At 43.1% G+C, this 23,071-nt stretch overlaps 1 protein-coding gene across 3 annotated transcripts in view; it reads right to left on the bottom strand.

Annotated features, from left to right (window-relative positions):
* Nucleotides 1–1,985: 1,985 nt before the first annotated feature.
* NEK10 (NIMA related kinase 10) overlaps nucleotides 1,986–23,071 on the bottom strand; it is a 109,798-nt gene continuing 88,712 nt past the window's right edge. For 2 of the 3 annotated variants that reach the window (XM_056857366.1, XM_056857367.1), the window contains 5 exons: nucleotides 17,242–17,352; nucleotides 14,308–14,416; nucleotides 3,970–4,022; nucleotides 3,818–3,873; nucleotides 1,986–2,173 (listed from right to left, as the gene is read on the bottom strand). In XM_056857366.1, coding sequence (XP_056713344.1) covers nucleotides 2,125–2,173; nucleotides 3,818–3,873; nucleotides 3,970–4,022; nucleotides 14,308–14,416; nucleotides 17,242–17,352 — 378 coding nt within the window. In that variant the 3' untranslated portion in view covers nucleotides 1,986–2,124. Of the gene's footprint in view, nucleotides 2,174–3,813; nucleotides 3,874–3,969; nucleotides 4,023–14,307; nucleotides 14,417–17,241; nucleotides 17,353–23,071 lie in introns of those variants that run through there. The other variant, XM_056857369.1, reaches the window with a different exon arrangement.

Genomic DNA, 23,071 nt, shown 5'->3' with positions numbered 1-23,071 from the left:
TGTTCTATAAATAGTAAAGCGCTATGATTGCTTTGAAATTCCCAAGATGATGAAAGCTGAGTTGTGAAGGTTGTCAGCATAATTACACGCTCCCATTGTTGTTGTTGTTTTTAAGCAATCAGTGTACTTTATTATTTGCAATTTTAAAAATGTGTAATCACACTTGGAAATCGCTCCTATTTCACAAGACACTACAGATGGTACTTTTAAAGCCAGAATCATCACACAAGCCTTTGGTTTATGGTTTTCAGTGGCAAAGTAAATGGGAAGTGAAATTGTACACACGTAAAAAGGTTCCTAAAGTCACTGATGTATAAGCAGGCCAGATGAAGCGGAGCTTTGTTGAATTTATGGTATGTCATATAGTTTACACAGAGATGAGAGAACAAACCATGCTGTGATAATATAAGACAGGAAGAAACAGAGACATTGCTGTGTCTTTTAAACTAGAGTTGGAGGGACTGTTATAGAGAAATGTGTATTCACACAGAGGCAGGTACGCAACAACACTGTTACTATGATACGCAGGAAGCCCTGTATGTGAGAGCATCCAATAGAACTATTTTTATTCCCATAGGAAGTTCATAGTTCTCAGACTGAACTGTTTGTTATCTATAAACTGTTTCATACTTTAGGCAGGTACTCATATTCACAGGTGTGGGCCATGGTCTACAAGTATGAAGGGATGATGGGCACACATTAAATACCAACTTGGCCGATTGCCGTTCCTGGCAGCTGCCTTCCCAGCATTTGAGGATGTGCTTCTTCCATTCAGACTTTCTGAGCTTAAAGGCAGCTAACGCTGCTGGAACACCAGCATAACTTAGGCCCATCCACAAAATGACAAGAAGCTCTAAAGTAGCTCACCAACAAAGATGCTACTGACTAGATCACAAATAGTTCTTTTACTGCCAAATGTAATCATGTGGATGAGGCAGACAGCAATGTGTTATATGTTTCCTTTCTGCCCAGCAATCTTTTGTTTCTGCCTGAAGTAATCTGCACATTTTATTATGAAATTAAACTGTGCATTATTAATGTGTTATCTGGTATTTTAGGTGGTATTTGTACTGCAGAAACAATGTTTGTGTCTATACTTTCCACACCATCTCCTTTACATATCCAAAAACTCATAAGCAAGTGGTAAGATGAGCACATTAAAAACAACAATCACTTTAATTTGGAAATATTCTCTCAAATTGGTTATGATGCTCTATAAGGGATATGCCAGAGAACCATACACGCATTCAATATTTATTCCAGCTGATATCTCTAAACACATAGCTAAAGAGGAAAAAAAATCTTAGTAGCCATAAATCAAGAGACTATACATTCTTGGTTTTGTATTATCCAGACACATATTTATATTTTTCCAAAGTGCATTAAGTGCTACAAACAGTTACATTTAGCTATTCATATAACTTTTCATACATATGTACACATCAGAAGTTTCATATATACTTACAGACACACACCATTTATCTATTTATAGAATCTACACATGCTCTAAATTTCAACTCTGACATTTAACAATTATTCTTAGATGCTGTGCAAGTTGCAAATACTGTCTAATACCCCATCCCTGCAGTAAAAACCCAAAATATCCCAAAGGGCACAATATATCTAAGGTAACTAAATGAGTTCCTATTTTCAATTCTGATATAGCAAAGGCACTGCTTTGGGACCTTCCGATTTTCTTCTTTATAAAAGATAAACACTCTTATTATAAAAGATATAACCTCTGATATAAGCAAATCTGTAAGCCATAAAATATATTTCCAGCAATCCTGAGTATTTAACAATCCATTCCACATTATATAAAACAGCCTGAGTCCCTTTGGGGGTACTGGGTCGTAGGCTTACTGCATGAATCAGGAAGAATTTTGCACACACAGTATCCTGCCAGAAAAATAATATACTCCAAAGAACTCCTGCTGAAGTTGCATACCGCAGTTGCATTGCTTGGAGGACTCTTTGAAGCCTACCCCACATTTCTGAATGCTTCCCCCCTCCTTATGCTTTAAATAAAGTACATCCCTTTGGCAATGAGATAATAAAAACCTGAAGTCAAGTCAGTTAAGACCTCATTAGAAAATACGCCACTCTAGTCAGAATTTCAGATGCTCATCTTCTGGCTGGATAATTCCTTGTCCCCCATGGATAACATTGATACCTAAAAAGATTTAAGAGTGGTAAGCGTTTTACGGAATGAGAAATTCTGTAGCATTTACAGGTACCTGGGTAAAACTGAATCTTTGTGTTATCAAATCAATGTTCAATTTAGATATTAGCAGAGCCGGGGGGGGAAAAGGACTGATGAAAAGTATAACAAGAATAAAAACCCTAATTCTATAGGCTTTGGGGCTCTTTCCACATTCAGAAGTGATAAGTGAAACACCAACCTGAGTTCTTAAAACTGAACACCAATACAATCTGGGCTTCTTAGTATAACTACCACTAACATTACTAAGAAAGATCATGATGGGTAGCTGTGTTAGTCTGTCTGTAGTAGTATTAAAGAGCAAGAGTCCAGTAGCACCTTAAAGACTAACAACATTTCTGGCAAGGTATGAGCTTTCATGAGTCACAGCTCACTTCTTCAGATAAGCTGATAACCTGCCAGAAATGTTGTTAGTCTTTAAGGTGCTACTGGACTCTTCCTATTTTCTACTATTACTAAGAAAGGTTGGTGACTAGTACCTCTAGAAGACAACCTGCTTTTGTATAAAGGAATCTGATGTTCTCTTGGTTGTTGGCCGTGATGATTTCTAGTCAAAAATAATAAGCATTATGAAACTCCATGGAAAACTCAAGGAGGGTGGTACTTCCAAGATACTTTGTCTCTTACAGAATAGTGAGCTGTTAGCTCTTTGGTTTGTGTAAATCTGATTGGGGCAAACATTTGATTGTATTATGAAATGGCAATTTGGATGCCTGAGGATCTGTTCTTCATATTTTCTTTTCATCACCTGGGTAGAATCTCATTTAAACCAATCAAATAGGGGACTCCCAACCTCTCCTGTAAATGTGTAGCAGAAGGTAAGAATAAGTTTCCTAATATCCCAGAACAGAGAGCTGCAAGAAATGGCTGCTCTCCTGTAGCAAGGCAGGAAATGAACTGGAACTGAGGAAGAAGGGGTGTTTTCCCTCAGGAGACAGTAAGTGGAAGTTTAATTCCTGCCTCCTGAAGCAAGTGAAGGAAAACACCCATTGTGAAGATGCCCTCCTTCCTCAGAGTGAGAACAGCAGCAGATATCAGGACAGCCTCTGAATGAAAACTTGGTTGTTGGGTTTGTTTGTTGTTGTTTTTTGCTAAGATTGAATGCTTCCTTTAAACTATTTCTAAATTTTACACACACACACACACACACACTCTTATGCTAGACTTCTTCACAGTTCTGCCTTTTGTGTTACATTCAAAACCAAATATCAGCTAGACTAGGTCTCAGTCCTGGCATATCCCCCCCCCCCCCATCAGCATTTGTTTTTCACAAGGGGTTCTATAACAAATCCATGTCTGTCAACATGAATAGGATGGAGGTGCCTTTCATTTCAAAAATGCTTCTGCTGGAAGAGGGGATATAATGAGCGGATATTGCTACAAAGGAATGTTCTTCTGTTAGAACACAGAAGCTGTGACCACCAAAGTATTGGCAAAAATGCACGAAATCACTTTTATCCAGCACATGCTTATATACCATAAAACCATGCATTAAATTAGAACAGAAATAGAAAGCCATAGTTACAAAGCAGAATACAAAATTGTGTTTATCTAGGACATCAGAATTTAGCCTTTTGAAATGAAGCCCAGCTTTACCTGTTTGAGGTGAAATTGTAATACCCACTTTCCTCCAGAACCTCTTCAATCACAGTCTGGAAAGTGAAAAGAATGACAAGTTTCAGTAGATGTTACAAAAAAGGAACTCAAAAGCATTAACGAAACTGATGAAAATAATGTTAACATCTGACCTGCATTTGTTCATACGTTATTCCTTCATCCACATCAAAAGTGCTAGGAAGACCTACAAGTAAATTATACAAAGATACTGCTGGATAACTGGACATTCCTTTTTCATAAACAGAATCACTGTAAACCACTTGTCTTAAATGAAAAAAAGTGATTTAAAGATATTTTAGTGGTCCTGCCCTTAGCTACGATATAATCAGCTACTGTCTGGCCTCAGGGTTTTTCAGCTGATGCCCCACTCTTGTGGAACATTGTCACAGAGAAGGCCTGCATCTACTCTTATGGCTCTCCAACAAGGATATCAAATGTAGCTTTATTGTTTTTAAAAGTATTTATTTATAGTATAGTTGATATTTGTGTTGTTACTGCCTTGGGTTCTGACTGAGGTAGGACAAAGATGAGCTGTAATGCATATAACGTTAATCTTATAAGTTAACAACTGATTCTTAGACTGTGGGGAGGGAAATAACACACGCAACTCACAAAAGCAGACAGTGAAATAAAGGGAGCAACAATTAAAGACAATTAGTAGGAGGATCCATAGCCTTCATCAGCTTGGCCAACCTGATCCAAATTTATTTTCCCCCTTCGAGCAACAACTTGATACATGAAATATGTGATTTCCAAAGTCTGACACACTTAACACTTTCTAGTAAAAGGTTAACACTGTTGAGGTATCTTCTTATCCTTGATAGATACAAATGGTTAACAACTTGTGCCCAGAAGATTGGCTGTCTTAACTCCTTCCTCATCGGCTAAACAGCACTAACCGATACAAAGTGTGAGATTTCAGTCTACCTGATATGCACAAATTAATATAATAACAAGCAAGAGGATGAGACTCAGAAGCAGGATGGAGCAGGAGATATGGAGGTTCTGTTTCTTTGTAAGAAGCCATCTTGAAAATGGACTCTTAGGACAAAATATACTTTTAACTAAACTCTGAACTCTACATATTGTCGAAGGCACTATTGTCTGAACTCTACCTTTTTAATTGCAATGTACATTTCTGATTTCCTTTTATAATAAGTATCTTCTTCAAAAAATATAAAACTATGCTTATTGATTCACCGTTTCCAAATACTCACAACCCAGAGGCCGAAGTCAAGTTATTAGAACTTGTTTCCTTAATAATATTGGGTTCTTCAACTCTCTCTTTTAAAAACTAATTAAGAATGAACAGACATAGTTGAAAGCTTTTAACATCCATTAGCAGCCATTTTGGATTTTTCCAAGGGTTTTTTGTGGGTTTTTTTAGGAAAGAGGAAGAAGCCAGGCTGAAAGGGCAGGAAAAGCACTCAGCATGGTCTAACAGACATGAAGATCTATGCCTTTCTGTTACACCACAGCTCCAATCCAGCAATTTGTTCTGGACTTGGGAGGTCCAAGGAGTGTCTACCAGTCTCTGTGGTTGGCCCAGCTTTCCAGTTCATTCCAACACAGGAAGCCGAATTGCACACACATTTTTAAGCATGTGGATTGGCTCCCTCCATTTCAATTAATGGGAATCTCTGAAGGCACAGAGGTCAAAATGTCTTCCATTTTCATATTCAATCATGAATAGAATAAGAACATAAGAAAGGCCCTGCTTGATCAGACCAAGGCCCATCAAGTCCAGCAGTCTGCTCACACAGTGGCCAACCAGGTGCCTCGAGGAAGCCACAAACAAGACCACCGCAGCAGCACCATCCTGTCTGTGTTCCACCACACCCAAAATAATAGGCATGCTCCTCTGATACTAGAGAGAATAGGTATGCAGCATGACTAGTATCCATTCTAACTAATAGCAATGAATACCCCTCTCCTCCATGAATATGTCCACTCCCCTCTTAAAGCCCTCCAAGCTGGCAGCCATCACCACATCCTGGGGCAGGGAGTTCCACAATAGAATATATACTGCATCACAAAAATGACCTTATCCCAAGATTTATTTAGATAAGTAGGGTTCTTAGTTATTGATACATTCCATATCCTGTGTAATATCAAACAGAAATGCCATCTCTGGTATGTGCCATTTGCCATTCTGCAACACATGGTGAATGTTCTACCCTCTTTCCAAAGATGAGAACAAACAAACAGCTTAGTTTCTATCTCCCTTTTCATACTGGAATTACATACTGATCCTTAAAATATTTACTTGTAAATAAGCGCTACTGAGCTCATATTTCCAAGTATACATGCTTAGAATTACTGGCTCATCGTATCATTCAGTCTGTTTTACTAACCATGACCATGATCCAGAGAGTCAACACACATATTCCAAGCCCTCCAAAACTAACATCCTGCTATTTAGACTATCCGTTCTAAAAAACTATTTGGGGACTTGATGCAAAAGCTTTCTAAAGAAGATGATCAGCCGAAATCAGTGGGTTGGACTCCATCAAACACTTCTGTGCAAAGAGGAACATCTGTGCACAGAAAACAGAGTTTCACTTACCTGTAACTGTTGTTCATCTGGTGGTCTTCTATGCAGGCACACATTGGGGGACTGCGCAGGCCAGCCATGGATAAGATTTGTCAGCTTCTAGCAAAAATGAAAGTGAGAGTGCTCCCCCTCCCCTCGGGGCATGTAGCCTTCCCGCCCAACGGTCACATGACCCAGGGGGAGGGAGCACTCTCCCCTCCAGTTCTCCAACCTGCCGCCACGGAACCACCCATGTGTATTGCGGAGAGGTCCCACAGCGGGGAAGGAGGGAGGGATGTGTGCCTGCATAGAAGACCACCAGATGAACAACAGTTACAGGTAAGTGAAACTCTGTTTTCATCTGCGTGGCTTCTATGCAGTCCCACATTGGGAGAGTAGCAAGCTCAGTTGCCCGGATGATGTGCATGGGACAGTCACCGAAACAATGACTACAAGACGGCACATCCCACTGCCACCTCTCTAGATGAATTCACGTCAACAGCATAGTGCTTCATGAAAGTAGAGGGGGTTGACGACGTCGCCGCTTGACAGATGTCTCGGAGGTCAATTTTAAACGAAAAGGCAGGCAGCGTAACGGAGGCAGCGTAAACTCTTGTGTAGTGTGCCTTGACCATGTCTAGGCAATCCACGTGCGCTCTCTCCTACGACAGTTTAATGGCTGAGGTAATCCACCTGGACAGGGTCTGCTGGGAGGCCCGGTGACCTTTACGGTGGTCGCTACAGCAATAACATATTAATGTTTTCCCTGCAAACAAGTTTCTTTGTAATAAGAAGAGAGGGCCCTCCATACATAGAGCCCTCTCCGCATTGGAAGAAGGGGTTGGCCATAACAAGGATAAAACAATACCTTGTGTAGAAGAAAGCTCGGGCTTAAACACCACTTAATCAGCGTGAAATTAGTAACCGGTGAGGAACGACCAAGAGCCGCTAATTCTCTGACACGACTGGCCGAGGTGATTGTGGCCAGGCAGGCAGTGTCATAGGATAGCAAGGAGAGGCCCCCGGTGGCCAAAGGCTCAAACGGTGTTTCATGAGTTGGGACAACATGAAGGGAAAACTCCACTGAGGAACAGGTGGAGATACCCGGGGATAGAGATCGATATGTCCCCGTAAAAAAACTTCTGTGAATCTGGGTGTGAAAAAGAAAACACAGAAAGGAGAGACCAACTCAGCGTGAAGGGCCGAACAGTATTCGAGGGATTGAACAGTCCATCATCATAAACATACAAGGTAGTCAAAAATTGACAACAGGAGAGAGGCAGCTCCATACAACCCATTGTCAGCAGCCCACAGGGAAAAATGTTTCCGCTTGGCATCAAGAAAAACATCTTGTGGACAACTTAATGGGGTGCAGCAGCACCTGAGCCACCCTATCTGACCATAGATTACATAGAATTCTCCATGCTGCCAGCTTGATTCTGGAAGGAATGTGAGAAATATCTTGAGGAGGAACAGTACTCCCTTGAGTCAGGGGCATTAGAATCGTGAACTGAGATCCCCTGGGCCGGATGGTGCCACCAGGGTGCCACTTGTCCTGTTCGTCCAGATCTTGGCCAGAACCTTGCCCAGCAAGGGGAAGGGGGGGGATCAACCTAGCCGTTTGGAATGCATCCCTCATGGAGCTTGGGCTGTCCCCTGTTCTAGAGCACAATTGAGGACACACTGAATTGTGCCGAGTCACAAGAGATACATTTGTGGGGTGCCCCAGATTAGGAAGAGCTAACAGAGACAACATGAGTCTACAGTGAGTTTGTGACAATTGTCAGGGACTTACGAAGTCTACGAGAATGTACTCGTGCCTGCAATGTGAATGGCAGTGACAGTGGAGCCATATGTTATGGCCAGTCCCAGACTGCAATGGCTTGTGTGCAGAGCACATGGGCCTTGTGCCACCCTGTTTGTGCTGGGCGGTGCTGTCCGTTGTGACCTGAACATGTCGATCCTCGAGGACCCCTGCAAAGGAGCAGAGAATGAAGCTCAAAGAAAGTTAATGTGCAGGGTCGACTCTTGAGCAGGCCATACACCATGGGCCTTAAGAGCCGTACAACGAGGTCCCGACCCTGATAAAGAGGGGTCAGGAACATATGAGTCTGCAGAGCAGGTGTTTGAAAAGGGAACACTGGTCAAGAGGACCACCAGCCCAAGAGGCAATTACCGATGTAGGGATGGACAGTTTTTTTGTATTGAGGGTCAATGTTAAGCTGGAATGCTGTCAGAAAACCGAGTGCGCAAGGGGAGCATCCGCAGACGAGCAAAGGCAACAACTGCAGCAGAGAAGCCATGAGTCTCAAGTAGAGAATTGTAGGGGTCGTTTGGAACCTTTCCTAGAACAGGTTAACTATCTTTCAAATGGAGCGTATTCCCTGCATTAGAAGGTAAGCACTAGTTGTGGCCAATTGCAGGTGGGTACCATGAATTTATGGCCTTAGAAGAGGTCAATGGAGACTTTTATAGTTGACCAGGAGACCCAGGTTGGTTAGGACGGAAAATAAAAACTTCTGCCTGACTAGCACAGGCAAGCTCTGAGTAACCGACTATCGGCGAGTCGTCTAAGTATGGAAAATGACACATCCCTGCAGGGCCAGGTGTGTAACTCCCACAGATAAGCACTCATGAAGGTGTGAGGTGCCATAGCACGACCAAGTGCGAACCACATATCCATAGTGCTTGCTCCTGCAGAGAAAACGCAACAGAGACCGCAGTCTTTGTGGATTGGAATGTGCAATATGCATCACTCAAGTCCAACGGCAAACCACATCTGCTCATCTGGGAGTGGTAGGACCTTGGGTATTTAACATTTGAGGAACATATGAATTTGTGCATCTTGACAGCGTCGTCAATTCCCCAGGTCTAGAGAGGCGCTCCCCCTCTTTTTGTCAACTAGGTAGAAACGAGAATAGTACCTGTAGCCCCAATCCTCAGAGGGGACCTCCTGGGTGGTCCCTTTCTCTAGAAGTCCCTGAACCTCCTGTAGGAGTTGGGCGGGCGTCGGCGAAGTAGTGCAAGCCGGAAAGAGGTAGGGAAGCAATGTCTCGAGCTTAATAAAGCATCCATGCTTTATCATTTTGAGAATCCAATTACCATCAGTGATGGACATCATATACTGTAACAACCAGGTAACCGGTCTGTGAAAAGCACTTGAGCATCTAGCTCAAGTTTGTAGGGCGGTTGAGAGATGGGCTAGGACCCTTCCTGGGTCTAGGTGTGCCCAAAAACTCTCTATCCTGCTGGGCAGAAGTGAGAATGGAGGTGAAAGGTACCTTGGTACCTGTATAGGCGGGATGGTTGAGACTGGCTGCCAAAGTATCTTGGCTATAAGCTGGCACAGTGGGGCAATGCCCAAGGACTTAGCGGTTATCTTTCTTGAGACGATCAAGAAAGGCATCGTTTAACTGCTGAAGAGCGAAGTGCCCTCAAGGGGTGGTTTCCCAATACGCAACGGAGGTGCCCTCAAGGGCAAGGTGCTAGATACACGACCGAGTGTCATACGGAAGGGTGGACTGGTTAAGTCAGCATGCCTCCGAAGGACTATGGATGAGGCCATGATCTTGCTGGAAGGGTCCGCAACGTGATGCGCCACAATAAACTGCTGTCTGTCAAAAATCATGTTTATGCTCCAAGCAGTGTAGTGTGATGGGCGTTGATCCTCCGGTAGGATACTGATTTGAGATGAAATTCTATCCCAGAGGGCATATTAGTATCTGGCCATGATTGCCATGAAATAGAAATGTGAAGGCCAATGGCACTGGAAGTATAAACTTTTCTGGGTAAAGTCTCCAGTCTGCATCCCTCCCGGTTAGGGGCAAGGAATGCGAACACGATTTATATTTGCCCGACAGGGCTTCGACCACCATAAAATTTGGGACAGGCTACTGGTACGGAAAATCACCGTCCTCACGGCGGATCTTGTAAAGGTTCTCAATTCCTCTGTTGAAGAGGGAACCAAAAATGGCTTGGTCCAGTTAGAATTCACCACCTCCAAATGTTTGTAACCTTGGAAGGACCACAGGACCTGCTTCAGAGGAAAGTAATATACCCATGATGGTCGTCATCCGAGACATCAGGGGGGGAATATATATTAGAACCTTAGCCAGACGGATCAATTCTACATATAATCTCACATCCCCTGGAGGGATGTGATTTAGTATCTCCTGCAACGTCCACAGGTGAGGGTTGCGAGGTGCGGAATTCCGAGTCAGAAACCTGAGTAGCCGTTGCATCGGACTCGGAATGGACCATATCCTTTAATGTAGAAGGAGACCTTGGTTGGAAAGAGTCTCCAGGGGGAGTCTTTGCCTCAGCAACGTAGGCGCCGAGAGGCCGTGGGCGCCGAGAGGCCGTGGGTGCCAAGGCGCCGATAGGCCGTCGGCTCCGAGAGACCGTGAGTGCCGAGAGGGTCGCCGAGAGACCGTGGGCGCCGAGAGGCCGTGGGCGCTGAGAGGGTCACCGAGAGACCTTGGACGTCGAGAGACCATGGGCGGCAAGAGGCCGTAGGCTTCGAGAGGCCGTGGGCGCCGAGAGGCCATGGGCACCGAGAAGGTCGCAGAGAGGCCGTGGGCGCTGAGAGGCCGTAGGCTCTGAGAGGCTGTGGGCGCCGAGAGGCCGTGGGCATCGAGAGGGTCGCCAAGAGGCCGTGGGCGTCGAGAGGCCATAGGATCCGAGAGGCTGTAGGCGCCGCTTGTCCGGAGTCGGAATAGCAACACCCTTATGCGGATGCAAAAGGAATTGAGTGCGAAGCTGTTGCTCATCCTGGGACCCGCTCTGAACAGGAGCAGAGGGGATAACCAGGGCATCCTGGGACGAGCGCATCCTGGGACCCGCTCTGAACAGGCAGAGGGGTTAACCAGGGAATCATGAGACGTATCCTCAACCTCCGTAGACGTCGTCGCTCGGTGCCAAGAGACATCGATGACGATGGGAGATGCCGAGGTGAGTTAGATGCCGATCGGTACCGAGGTGGTGCCGGCGCGGGTCGGCACCGAGGCGACTCCGCGTTCCGAGTGACCGGGGAAAGAAAACTTGTCCAGTTTAATGAGGGTTTTCACAGATTAGAGGACCGAAGGGAGGATTTGTCTCGCCCAGACGTACCTCAGATGTCTTGCCGAGTTTCCGAATGGGGAATTTTCCTCAAGGTGGAGGTAACCTCGCCGAGGACTCCATGTAAAAGTGATCAGTCCGAGTTTTCAATGCCCTCTGAGTGATCTAGCACAGCTCTTACATGAGGAAGGCAGATTTTTTGTGACAATCGGACTTAATTATTTTTTGAAGAGAGGAGCCTTCATAGACTCCATAATGAAGAGAAGCTAAAGACACGTTCTCTCTCTGTGGCGGCAGAAAGAGAACTGGAGGGGAGAGTGCTCCCTCCCCCTGGGTCATGTAACCGTTGGGCGGGAAGGCTACATGCCCTGAGGGGAGGGGGAGCACTCTCACTTTCGTTTTTGCTAGAACCTGACAAATCTTATCCGTGGCTGGCCTGCGCCTGCGCAGTCCCCCAATTTGGGACTGCATAGAAGCTACGCAGATGAAGCATGGTTTTCCCCACCTCCCTCCACAGCCCAAGATACTCCTTGAAATGCTGGGGGGGGGGCAGGGCAAGGTGGAGGTCTACCACAAGACAGGAGAATCAGCAGATCGTGAGTGTCGGCCTTTAAACAGGATCCAACCTAGTGTCCCTAAGTCACCTTTCAAAATTCTGTGAACACATGGCTTGCAGAAAGAGAAGGGCTTCTAACAAGGAAACTCTGGAAACACTGGAAAAGACAAGTGTGTTCCATTGCAGTTGGTCAACCATATGTACACTCTTGATTTCATCTGCAAATGCAAAAGACTTTCACTGGTCCATTAGGAATTAGATGGCTTAAGTTTTACATGGTTTCCCCAGAAGTACGAAGATATCACATAGACAATTCCAGGATTACCAACATATACACGCATTTCCTTCACAATTACCTTGCCCTCTGCATGAAGATGCATCCCATATGCATTAAGCAATAATGAGTACCAATGCAATTAATGCATAGCATAATTGTGTGTGAAAAACATGCTGGGTGATCTTGGGCTGGTCAAATACTCTCAGCCTCCTATACCTCACAGGGTTATAGCGAAGATGGAGAGGAGAACTTTGGGTCCCCACTGAGAGAAAGGTGGGGTACAAATGAAGTAAATAAATATAACTAAAATAAGTGACTCCTCAGTTAGGACAAGGAGCTTTCTGGCTTGCCTCCTAACTGGTTCCAGTGGAAAGTGAAGGGTGGCTTTTAAATACAATATGAAAATTATTCTTGTAACTTGTATCTAACTCCCATTAACACAACTTTGAAAAACAGCAGCTACGATTGCAAACCACTGCTATATCGTATGATGGCTGGACAAATCGACATCACATCTTGCCAGAGCCATCTTGTGTGCCCTGTGTAGAAAAGGAGACCTCTGTGTGCCCTGAGCAGAAGGTGGAAGAGAAGTCCAGGCCAGGGGTCACATGCCAGCTCCTGGAAAAGACCAAAAGCCTAGGAGAATTTTACTGATTGATTTTTACTTTGTAAACCACCCTGAGCGCATTGGTATACAAATGAAGTACATTGATCGAGGTGATATGAATGCAGTAAGTAAATAAGAAAACCTTCTCTGCTAAGACAGTATTTTGAATGACATAGTATCAAAGTCCACAAAATATACGGTCCCTTCAAAACCAATTCTGTTAAGATGATTTATATACCACCTTAAATGGGCTCATAAAAAAGAATTAACCTCCTGCTCGCTATTATTTCTCTTCCTCTGATAATTCTGAATGCTGTTGTCAAAATAACATGTTGCCTTTTCGAGGTGATTATGTCATCCTTGTTAACGCTTCATACTGCTAAGAGCTTACTCTATATTTTCGTATAAATGCTCCTGCCTATATCTCATCTCTTATTCCCCTCACAAGTGATGCTACTCTCAGTCCCTTGGCTTTTCTCACCTGTTCCTTTTTGCTCCACTGCTAAATCTTGGTAGCCTTCCTTTCTCTGCCAAGCAACCTTCTTCATGTTAAATCATCCTCACTGCACCCTGTTTCAGCCTATTATTGCTTTTCCGATCTCAGAGTATTACCATTAGTTTAATGTTGATATTGAGACAGCAAGGTAGACTTCCCCTGACTATGGAAGATCCACTGGTTTAACAATTTGTAATAATCTCATTTCCTTTCTGTAAATGTATTGAAATGTATTAGGACAGGGTTACAGTGAACCATAACAAAGAACTGGGTGAAGCAACTACTGTACTGCCGCCTCTCTGTCTGTATTACAATCAGATATGCACTAAATGTTGATGGGCTGTCATAACTTGAATTTGGATAAATATCTCTCCCTCAGTACAATCGGGACTCAGAGATTTTGCTCGCTAGAGCATCTGGGTTGTAGCTACAGAATAAATAACTGTTTTCTTGATAACGGTCTCAGGTCTCTTTCCCCCCACGAACCCCGGTTTTACCATAACAATATTCTGTTTGAATAGCCTAACACTATACTCTTAAGACATGTTAGAACATAGTGCATACATTCCTGAATGTTCCCCACATTTTTGTCCCACCAATCTAGCACAAGGTTTTAAAAAAACCTATTTGTAACTACCATTAGGGGAGCAGGTAACACTTGGCTCAACCATGGTCAGAATATACAAATTCCATCTCACCAGGTAGAGTCACCACATGGGACAGGTTTAAGGGGCAAAACTATGACTGTTTTCATCCCATATGCGTTAATGGACTTGAATGCTGCTGCCTCAGGGCTCTATACACAGCTGTCACTGAATATTTACCTATTTATCACATTGTAATGACTGTTTATAATAGTAATTTGTCTTTACTGGGCTTGCAAATGTCAACAGCATAAACCAAAGGAAAAAAGCTGAAAGCTATGGTTTTTGCTGAACTTACCTGATCTGTCATCTGGGACAAACATGTTTCCACCTGAGGAGTGAAGCAGTAAGTGACAATCTGCTGTGAAAAAGTTAGGCCCAATCAGCTCTGGAGAACCTTGAAGTAGCTGGAAAAGTCAAACATTAATAAAACTTCATTCCCTTCCCCCATCAATATGACTGTAGACAGCCTGTGATCTAAATAACTCTCAAAACTCTTCAGAATCCAGTCAAATCAAAGACTGATAACTTGCTCAGGATGAAGAACCATGGTTCAAAACTGCTCCAGAAGCCCCCAACTAATTCTGCACTCTCCTTACTACAATAATTTGCATGTTTTGCAAGAATTTGAAATACATTTTCTTCCCTGTTCTCTCAAAAATTTATCTCAAATGCAGCAAAGGGAACTCCTAATGGTAAGTTCCAGAGCCCATATGAAGGCACTGGCCTCATTTTCATCATAGCGGAGTGCTTAGCAGGATTCACTGACATTTGTGCGATTGCAGCCATTTTGATCCCTCCGTGGTGCTCAATCCTTTTGAAGCTGCTTAGAGAAGTGACAACTGTCAGAGCAGATGAAGTAAGGGAGACATTTCTTATCCTCAAAGTGACTCACCCAAACACTGGCTGGCCTCTGCCAGGTGAGCAGATCTCAGCAAATTTAAATTGGTAGAAGATTTTCATATTATACACTATCAACTTCCATTTACAGGTTAGAGCTTAAGCCAGTATTGTCAATTTCACTTACGGAACTAAAAGTTCACAACTGAGATGCTTTGAGCTGCCTTCAGTGTTATTTGGGGGTGGGGGGAGGGTGGCATATTTAACCCAGGCAGGGAAGGGAAATGATGGAGGTGTACTTGTTCTGTGTTATGGATCACTTCCCTCTGAGAAACTTCTATTCCTTTCGATTAGGCCTGCATAGTTCAATTTCTAGGTTATTTGTTTCCATTATTGTTTAAACCAGATACCTCAAAACGAGAATAGAATTAATGATTAAAACAATGGTTGGCATACTAGTGCTCAGTGGGATGGATCCTGATTAAAAGAGGTGGTAATTTGTGCTGATTCTTCCCTCCCATGACACCCCTCCAACTCCCCCTTCATACTGCTTGTTGGTCCCCCCTATGCCCTGGAAGCAGTATTTCCAGGGGCATTCCCGGATGTAACGGGAGGAGGGAGGTGAGGATATCATGCTTCTGTGCACAGAAGTCCTTCCACATGCAGAAGCTTCAGACAGGATCCAACCCAGTGTTTCACTGTACACCAACAAATAGCTAAGCCATTTCCTCCCTAGATTAAGGGCAAAACAAGTAACTTTCTTGATTACTTTTGTGCCACCAATACCCTTCGCTGAAACACAGTACACATTTTATATGAGAAATTATCACACTTCAAATAGCCTTTTATTTCCTTCTATCAGATACTACATTTAATTCCCCCCCCCCCAGTAAATTCTAGTGAATTTTCCAAATAAGTTAATTTAAAATGATTGCTAGGAATACACTGTTCTGGGACAGTTGATTGACTGTATCCAAAGTACCCTCTTTTAAGTAGATGGGATATTTCAAGAAGCTGGAAAGCATTGCTATGAAAAAGGTTCTACGGGGCTATGGAAAGATTATCTGGCATTAAAATGCACTTGCATTCTTGACACTTGGAGAAAGGAGTTCATATTTAGAAGTCAAAGCTCTCCACCTTTCAAATCCTGACTAGATTTCCTTTTTCATCGCCCTTAACACTCTTCCTTGTTCCTCTACAAGGACATCTATTGTTACTCACAACAGAAAGAGATCTGCTTCTGTGAATGCTAAGATGAGGGGACCATTATTATTTCAAGAACAATCAGATAAGCATTACTTTTCTTCTAAAATGATGTACAACACAAAGCACTGCAATGGAAAAGATGGTTTAGGCTTGATGGGTTGGATCCAATGAACTGTGAGAGGGAAATGTTCACAGGGAGGATCTCTCCCTTCTCAGCCTCCTGAGGGTTCCCCTGCAGCTCTAAGATGTGTGTGTGTGTACTATCAAGTCACAGCTGATTTATGGCATAATCCAGAGAAAACAGAATAGAATGGGATGTAATGTTGAGGGGAAGGCTGCAGCTTGGCAGAAATCACTTCCCTCTCCTCTTGGTCGAGTTAAGGGGAGCTAGAACTTGCATAAGAGCTGTTTTATCTGGCATTCTAGCCACAAACAAAATTTGTCATTATTATCCTGCATAAGAGCAGAGTAGGACAATTTCTGCCAATGTCCCTTCTGCCCTTCCTTCTGCATCCCAGTCTCTTCCCAAGATTCCCCTGACCCCCAAGAGCAGATTCTTCAGTTATGGGGAAACAAGAGAAGAAGAGCTGGTTTTTATACCCCGCTTTTTCTCTACCGTAAGGAGTCTCAAAGCGGCTTACAATCGTCTTCCCTTCCGCCACTCTTAACCACTATACCATGCTGGCTCTCAAAATCTGCAGAAGGAAGGAGGGAGAGTTTGGTAGCATTAAATCTTTCCATTCAGTTCACTGGAGCCATTTCAGTCTGTAAAACTCTGAAAATTTAGCGGTGATTGTTTTAGAATTCTTACTCTCCTGACAACACCCTTGAAGGACAAGGATGACTTTGTGTTTCAATTAGTAGCATCTGGCTTACTGTTTTACTGTTTTATGCATATCTCATAACTGAAGGGCAGAAACAATCCCCACCTCCACCCCAACCCCCAACCCCCATAAATAAAAGCACATATTCAAGTTCAGGAAAAAATCATTTTCAAAACTACTCTCTTCCAGGCTTTGGGAAAGTTGCAATCCACAAACCACCATTCTACATGAATAAAACAGTAGTATATGTAAATATGGAAGATCTTACTTGATCTCTAAAAATACTGCCCCACTTGTGGCCCTTATGTCAAGTAACAGACAAAATCATGACCTCCCTGAAAACAACCATTGGAATACCGCACCTTTTTAATTTCAGACTTCAAGTTACATGGATTGCTCTGTTGGCTGAAGAGGGATTTCTTGAATCTCTCAACGACTCTTCTTTTCAAGTTGCAGTGCAAAGTTGGCGGAAGCTATTTGAGGGTGCAGAAACAGTTATCACAGCTCAGTCTGTACTCTTTAGAAGGGAAAAAGGTGTTGCAGAGAAATACGAATGCCTTAACTGCTGTTAGCTAGCAAAGCAGAAAACAAATAGCATGAAATGATTCACTTTTAGGGAAAGCCCATTCTTCATTTTGCTTAAATCATTTCTACATGATCATCTCTATTATTACTAGGCAGTTACTCCTCCTCCTCGGGTAGGGGCTGTGACTCATTGGTAGACTATTTGCTTAGCATGCATAAGGTTTCAGGTTCAATACCCAACACCTCCAGTTAAGAAGGACCAGGCAAGTAGGTGCTGTGTAAGATCTCTACCTGAGACCCTGGAGAACTATTGCCAGTCTGAGTAGACAATACTGACTTTGATGGACCAACTGTCTGATTCAGTACAAGGCAGCTTCATGTGTTCATGTGTACTCCTACACTAAGAACTTGTATATCAGTTTACCCTGTTATAGCACTTACACTTTTTGTCCTGTAACAAACTTAGAAGGGGGCGTAATACCTCCAAAGTGAAGTTGGAGGGCAAAGGAGGACATACATTATCTAATGAGGTCACACAGCAAAGGCAAAATTCTAAAACAAACACTGGAGAGTCAGTGTGATGTAGCAATGAGTGTCTGACTAGGATCTGAGAGGTAAAGGTCCCCTGTGCAAGCACAGGGTCATTCCTGACCCATGGGGTGACGTCACATCCCGACGTTTCCAAGGCAGACTTTGTTTGCGGGGTGGTTTGCCAGGGCCTTCCCCAGTCATCTTCCCTTTACCCCCAGCAAGCTGGGTACTCATTTCACCGACCTCGGAAGGATGGAAGGCTGAGTCAACCTCGAGCCGGCTACCTGAAACCAACTTCCGTTGGGATCGAACTCAGGTCGTGAGCAGAGCTTTTGACTGCAGTACTGCAGCTTAACACTCTGCGCCACGGGGCTCATGGATCTGAGAGACCCATGTTCAGATCCCCACTCTGCCTCAGACGCTCTCTGGGTGACCTTGGGCCAGTCACACATTCAAGTCTAACCTACCTCACTGGGTTGTTGTAATGATAAAATGGATAAAAGGAGAACAAAATAAACTGCTTTGGCTCCTGTGGCAACACCCCACCTCCAGACCGAATTCACAACCTACAAGCTTCTTTTCTATACTTTTATTTTTATAACTGAGGCTTGGGGTGGGTGGGGACTGCTTAGTCTTCTAGTCCTCAGTGAAGCCAATGCATGATCTTAGGGTGTCACCTAGCATTCACTTGACCTATCATGAGGAGATTATAGGTTTGAAGGACCACACAGGAGGCTTGATGAAATTACCTCAGAAACAGATTTTAGTGGTATGCATAGCTTGGTTATTTCTTTTGTTTCCTTTTCTACAGCCTTCTCAGTATTACAGTAACAAAGTTACTGGAGAGCTGGAGTCTGAGAAAGTGCAGCAGTTCCAAAGCAGGTTTCTTGTTTGACTGATTCAGACATACCTGAACTGGACTCCCTGCCTGATAAACAGACCTTCTAATCCTTCTGCCCACCAAAATCCAACCCCCAACCCTTATCAGTTTGCCAGCAGTGAAACTGCATAACTTCTTTTTCTTTTTGGTATTCCAATCCACGCTTTGAAAGTGATTAGCCGAGGCTTCTGGAAGGGGGAACTTGAAATTGTTCATCACAGCTCTCCTTTGGGGAGAAAAAAAGGGGTATAAATATATATTTTTTTAAAAAATCAAACTTCTATTTTATTGTATTTTTACCCTATCCTTCCTCCAAGGAGCTCAGAGAAACACACATGGATCTCCCCTCTGCCAATTTATCCTTGCAACAACCTTGAGGTAGGCTAGGTTGACAGAATGCCTGGACCAAGATCACTCAAGAGAGCCTTTTCCCAGTCCAACACTCAATATACTACTACACACTGGGTCTCTGACAGATGGTATGCAATGATTGCTTTGATGTTAATGCACGTGAAGCGGTCTTGTAAATCAAGTGTGGGTATACCAGAGATGTTGGGATTTACTTTCTCTATGTTTAACTTGTATCACAACGCCTTTCTTACCTTCAAATTACAGTATTTACTCAAATGCAAGACTAGGTTTCCCCCCCACAGGTACGACATTTAAAAAAAAGACCAGGGGGGTCATCTTAAATTCACATATCAGTTACAGTTATGTCCAATAATAAAACCCTTCTTGTGTATAGCATTTTAGAGGGGGGTAGTCCAATATTCAGGGCAGTCTTCCTTTCGAGTAAATATGGTGTCTATATGTCTCACTTAGCCTCTTGTTTACTCATGGTCTTCTTAAGTGCTATGCCTTGAAAACCCTACGGGGTTGTCATAAGTCAACTATGACTTCATGGCACACCCCCACACACAAAGATTATGTTTTCTATGCATTCCTTCTCTATTAAAAGACCAGTCATTTCTGCTTGCTGCCCCTTATGCCTAGAATCTGCCCTACTACATGCATGGTGCCACCTTGGTCTTTTCTTTCAGATCTCTCCTGAAAACCTGGCTCAGCATTGCCCCTGGAACCCCAGCAGCTAACCCTCTGCCACTGATCTGTGGGATGAGGCATTATCTTTTTTGTATGCACTCTTATGGTACCATATAAAACATCACGTACAGTGAAGGTGCTATCAAGACTTTAAGAAGCTGCAGGCTTCTTTCATAAATGATGAAAAACTACTGCAGATTTTTAAAAGCTTAATTGGGAAAGACAGAACCCTAGCAGAACAGACTCTTTATGTCTTCCCAAAATACTCCTGCTTCAGCAAAGGAATAGGGAGCCAGAATAAAAACCACACTCTTCAACATGAAGCTGTTTTCGCTTTTAGCTATTTTTAAGAGACTCATCTGGTTTTTAACAAGAATTCATTAGGTCAACAGCCTCAGCTATTAAGTCTTTCTAGGCAGGACATTATGGTGATTGATACACATGGATTTATATCAGTTTGGGTACCATTTTAAGATAAGTGCTTTTTGAGCTCATTCATGTGTTACACAGCAGCAAACACATTTTCCACCACGATTGGGTGGATATGGAGATAGAAGCAATCCCAATTCCCTGGCAACATATATCCCTGTCACACAGACGGCTAGAAACACGACAGTTACATGCATAATGTAAACACACGCTTTTACAAGTACATATAAAGTATTTTAGGATACAATGACCAACCCAACATGTGAAACAACCTTAACGGTGCAACCCAAGGCACAGCTACACCCTTCTTAGTCCTTTGAAGTCAATGGACTTAGACAAATGTATCTGTGATTTCAACTGGCACTCTTAATCTGCACTAGGCAACTTTCTGTCAAGATCTGGTCTTCAGGATCAAAACCAAAGCCTTGTTTATGCTAAAATATAACCTTGAAAAATCTGAATAACTGAACAAGGTCTTTAGCAACTGCACAAAAAGTTTATAAAGTTTCCACTGGGATAGCTGCAGGGAGTTCCACACACCAGAAATTATTTTATTTATTTACTAGATCCTTGCTACAGTCTTGCTCATGATTCTCCTCCCTTCCCGCATTTTTATCTTCACAATAGAAATGTTAGAGAGTGATTGGCCCAAAGTCACTCTGAACTGCGGGGATCTCCCCAGTCCTAGTCTGACACTAACCACTATACCGCATGGGCTGCTGGAAAGAGCTGGCAGCTACATCAGCCCCAACATCTCTTTTCCAAAAAAGTAAGCGCTGACCACGTTTCAACTACCCATTGCAGCATTTGACAAGGAGCTGTCATTGCCGGTTTTTGCTTGGGCACGGATAATAACCTACATTTGCCAATCACTCTGGATATTTGTCAAGCAGATACTGAACATCTGAAGATGTAATATGGATGGGGGAAATAAGTTGCCTGAACATACTAAGGGGGTTGCTGGTGGCAAACAAGGGTTGTCTGAGGGCTAGTCTCCTGGAAGAGAAATTGAACAAAGCTCCCTCTGTTATTCGCTTTTCATTCTTGCTTCGCTTTTCAGGGACTCAGATGTCAGATGAGTGGAAACAAGGTAAGGGGTTTACATAATCGTTTTTAAAAGGCTTACGTCCCCCCCCCTTCAGATCCGAATGAAACCTGTTGCCATGGCAACTGAATGGGGAAAGGCTGCTGGTAGCCAAGATCTAACAATGAGAACTCTCCCCTTATGAACTTCAGCTTCTGCTTGTTAGAGACGATCTGCAACTGATAGCTTTAAATAAACATCCTACATGTCTGAAAGTGTCCCATCATGTCAGTAGAGACTATGGAAAGGCAGGGAAGCATGTAATACCTCGAGCGACTGGTCAGTGAGCTTCAGTGCTTCTCCGTTAGTATTTTAAAGTCTGGCCAGAATGAAAGTATGAAAGACTTCCCGATCCACTGGGATATTTAAGAAATTAAGTATCGGTAGGTGTAATCCTTAATACTATGGGATAGAGGTAGGACCAGAAAAGGCTTGGTAAATAGCTGGAAAATAATACACAGGAGTTACCTGCCCAAATTTTTACTGCCAACAAAAATATCAGATCACATGAGCAGGAAGATCAGGAAATCCAAGCGCATTTCACATGGTTTCTCATTGTGGATCAAGTTTCTTTCAACCCCTACAGCACATGTGGTAAACGTGCAGTTTGATATTACAAGCGAAGATAAGTGAATGTTTGCAGATGCTTTTGCTCTTTTTTAAAAAAGAAAATACAATTTTTCTCTTTCCCTGTCACAAAATCACACTGATCTGTCACACACACACACACACACATTTAGCCCTCTTCCCAATAAAACAATTTAGTTTCTTTCTCCCCTGCCCAGGGCCTCTGGCCAAGGCATTAGCAACTTCAATGCTAATTGGGCACAAGGGAAATCTGAATTCCCTAGCTTATTTGCTTTCTCAAGCTACCCCCATGCCAGCCATCTGTACCCAAGTCACATACGATCACTGATAAATTTCAAGTGAGTAAGGGAGCTGGTGATCTACCAATAGCATCAGCGGGTTCAACTGTCTTGGCAACTATAACCCTTACTTTACAGCAGGGACTGCTGTCTCTCTTTTCTATCAATACTATAATATTTTTTATCTTTGGCCCATATGATGTGCTAAAGATAAGTTAGTTTCACCAGCAATATTAGCCATTTAAAATGGAAGAGGTAAATAAATCTAATCTTATGTCAGAAAAGCCTACAATCAGTTCTGAATTTTCATTTTTTAATTTGAACACGTTGTCTAGACAAACGGAATTCTCCCTTGACAAGAAGTACCTCTTGCCAGACGCTAACTTGGAATTTGAATATTAATGGAGTGTTTCATAAAATACTAATTCATAATGAGTAATTTTCAACAATCATGAAAATGGAAGCCTCACTGGTAAGAAGCAACATCTACCAGTCCAAATTATTTCACAGAATGACAGATATTTACATTAATTTCATATAGAGCTAAATTGTATATTGGAAGAAACGTCATTCTGGAGAACAGCTGACTTGGAAATGTGGCTCAAAAATCTGCACTTGAGCTGGGCACAAGAGGAAACTGATTTCTTATCCCTGTAGGAGAAAATTCATATGGAAATACGGATCTTGCCCCTTCAACATCTCTGTGTCAAGTCCCATTTCCAAGCCTCTTTGGAAACATTCTAAAGCATTTCCAGCTTGAACCTTAAAAAGAAGCCACTCCCCCCAGTTCACACAAACCTAGCTAGGCAGGATCCCTTGAGGACATCATGAGCTTC

The sequence above is a fragment of the Euleptes europaea genome, chromosome 11 (assembly GCF_029931775.1).
Source record: "Euleptes europaea isolate rEulEur1 chromosome 11, rEulEur1.hap1, whole genome shotgun sequence".
NCBI lineage: Eukaryota > Metazoa > Chordata > Lepidosauria > Squamata > Sphaerodactylidae > Euleptes > Euleptes europaea.
Note: the sequence above shows the minus strand (reverse complement) of the source record. Positions and strands in the feature narration are given on the sequence as shown.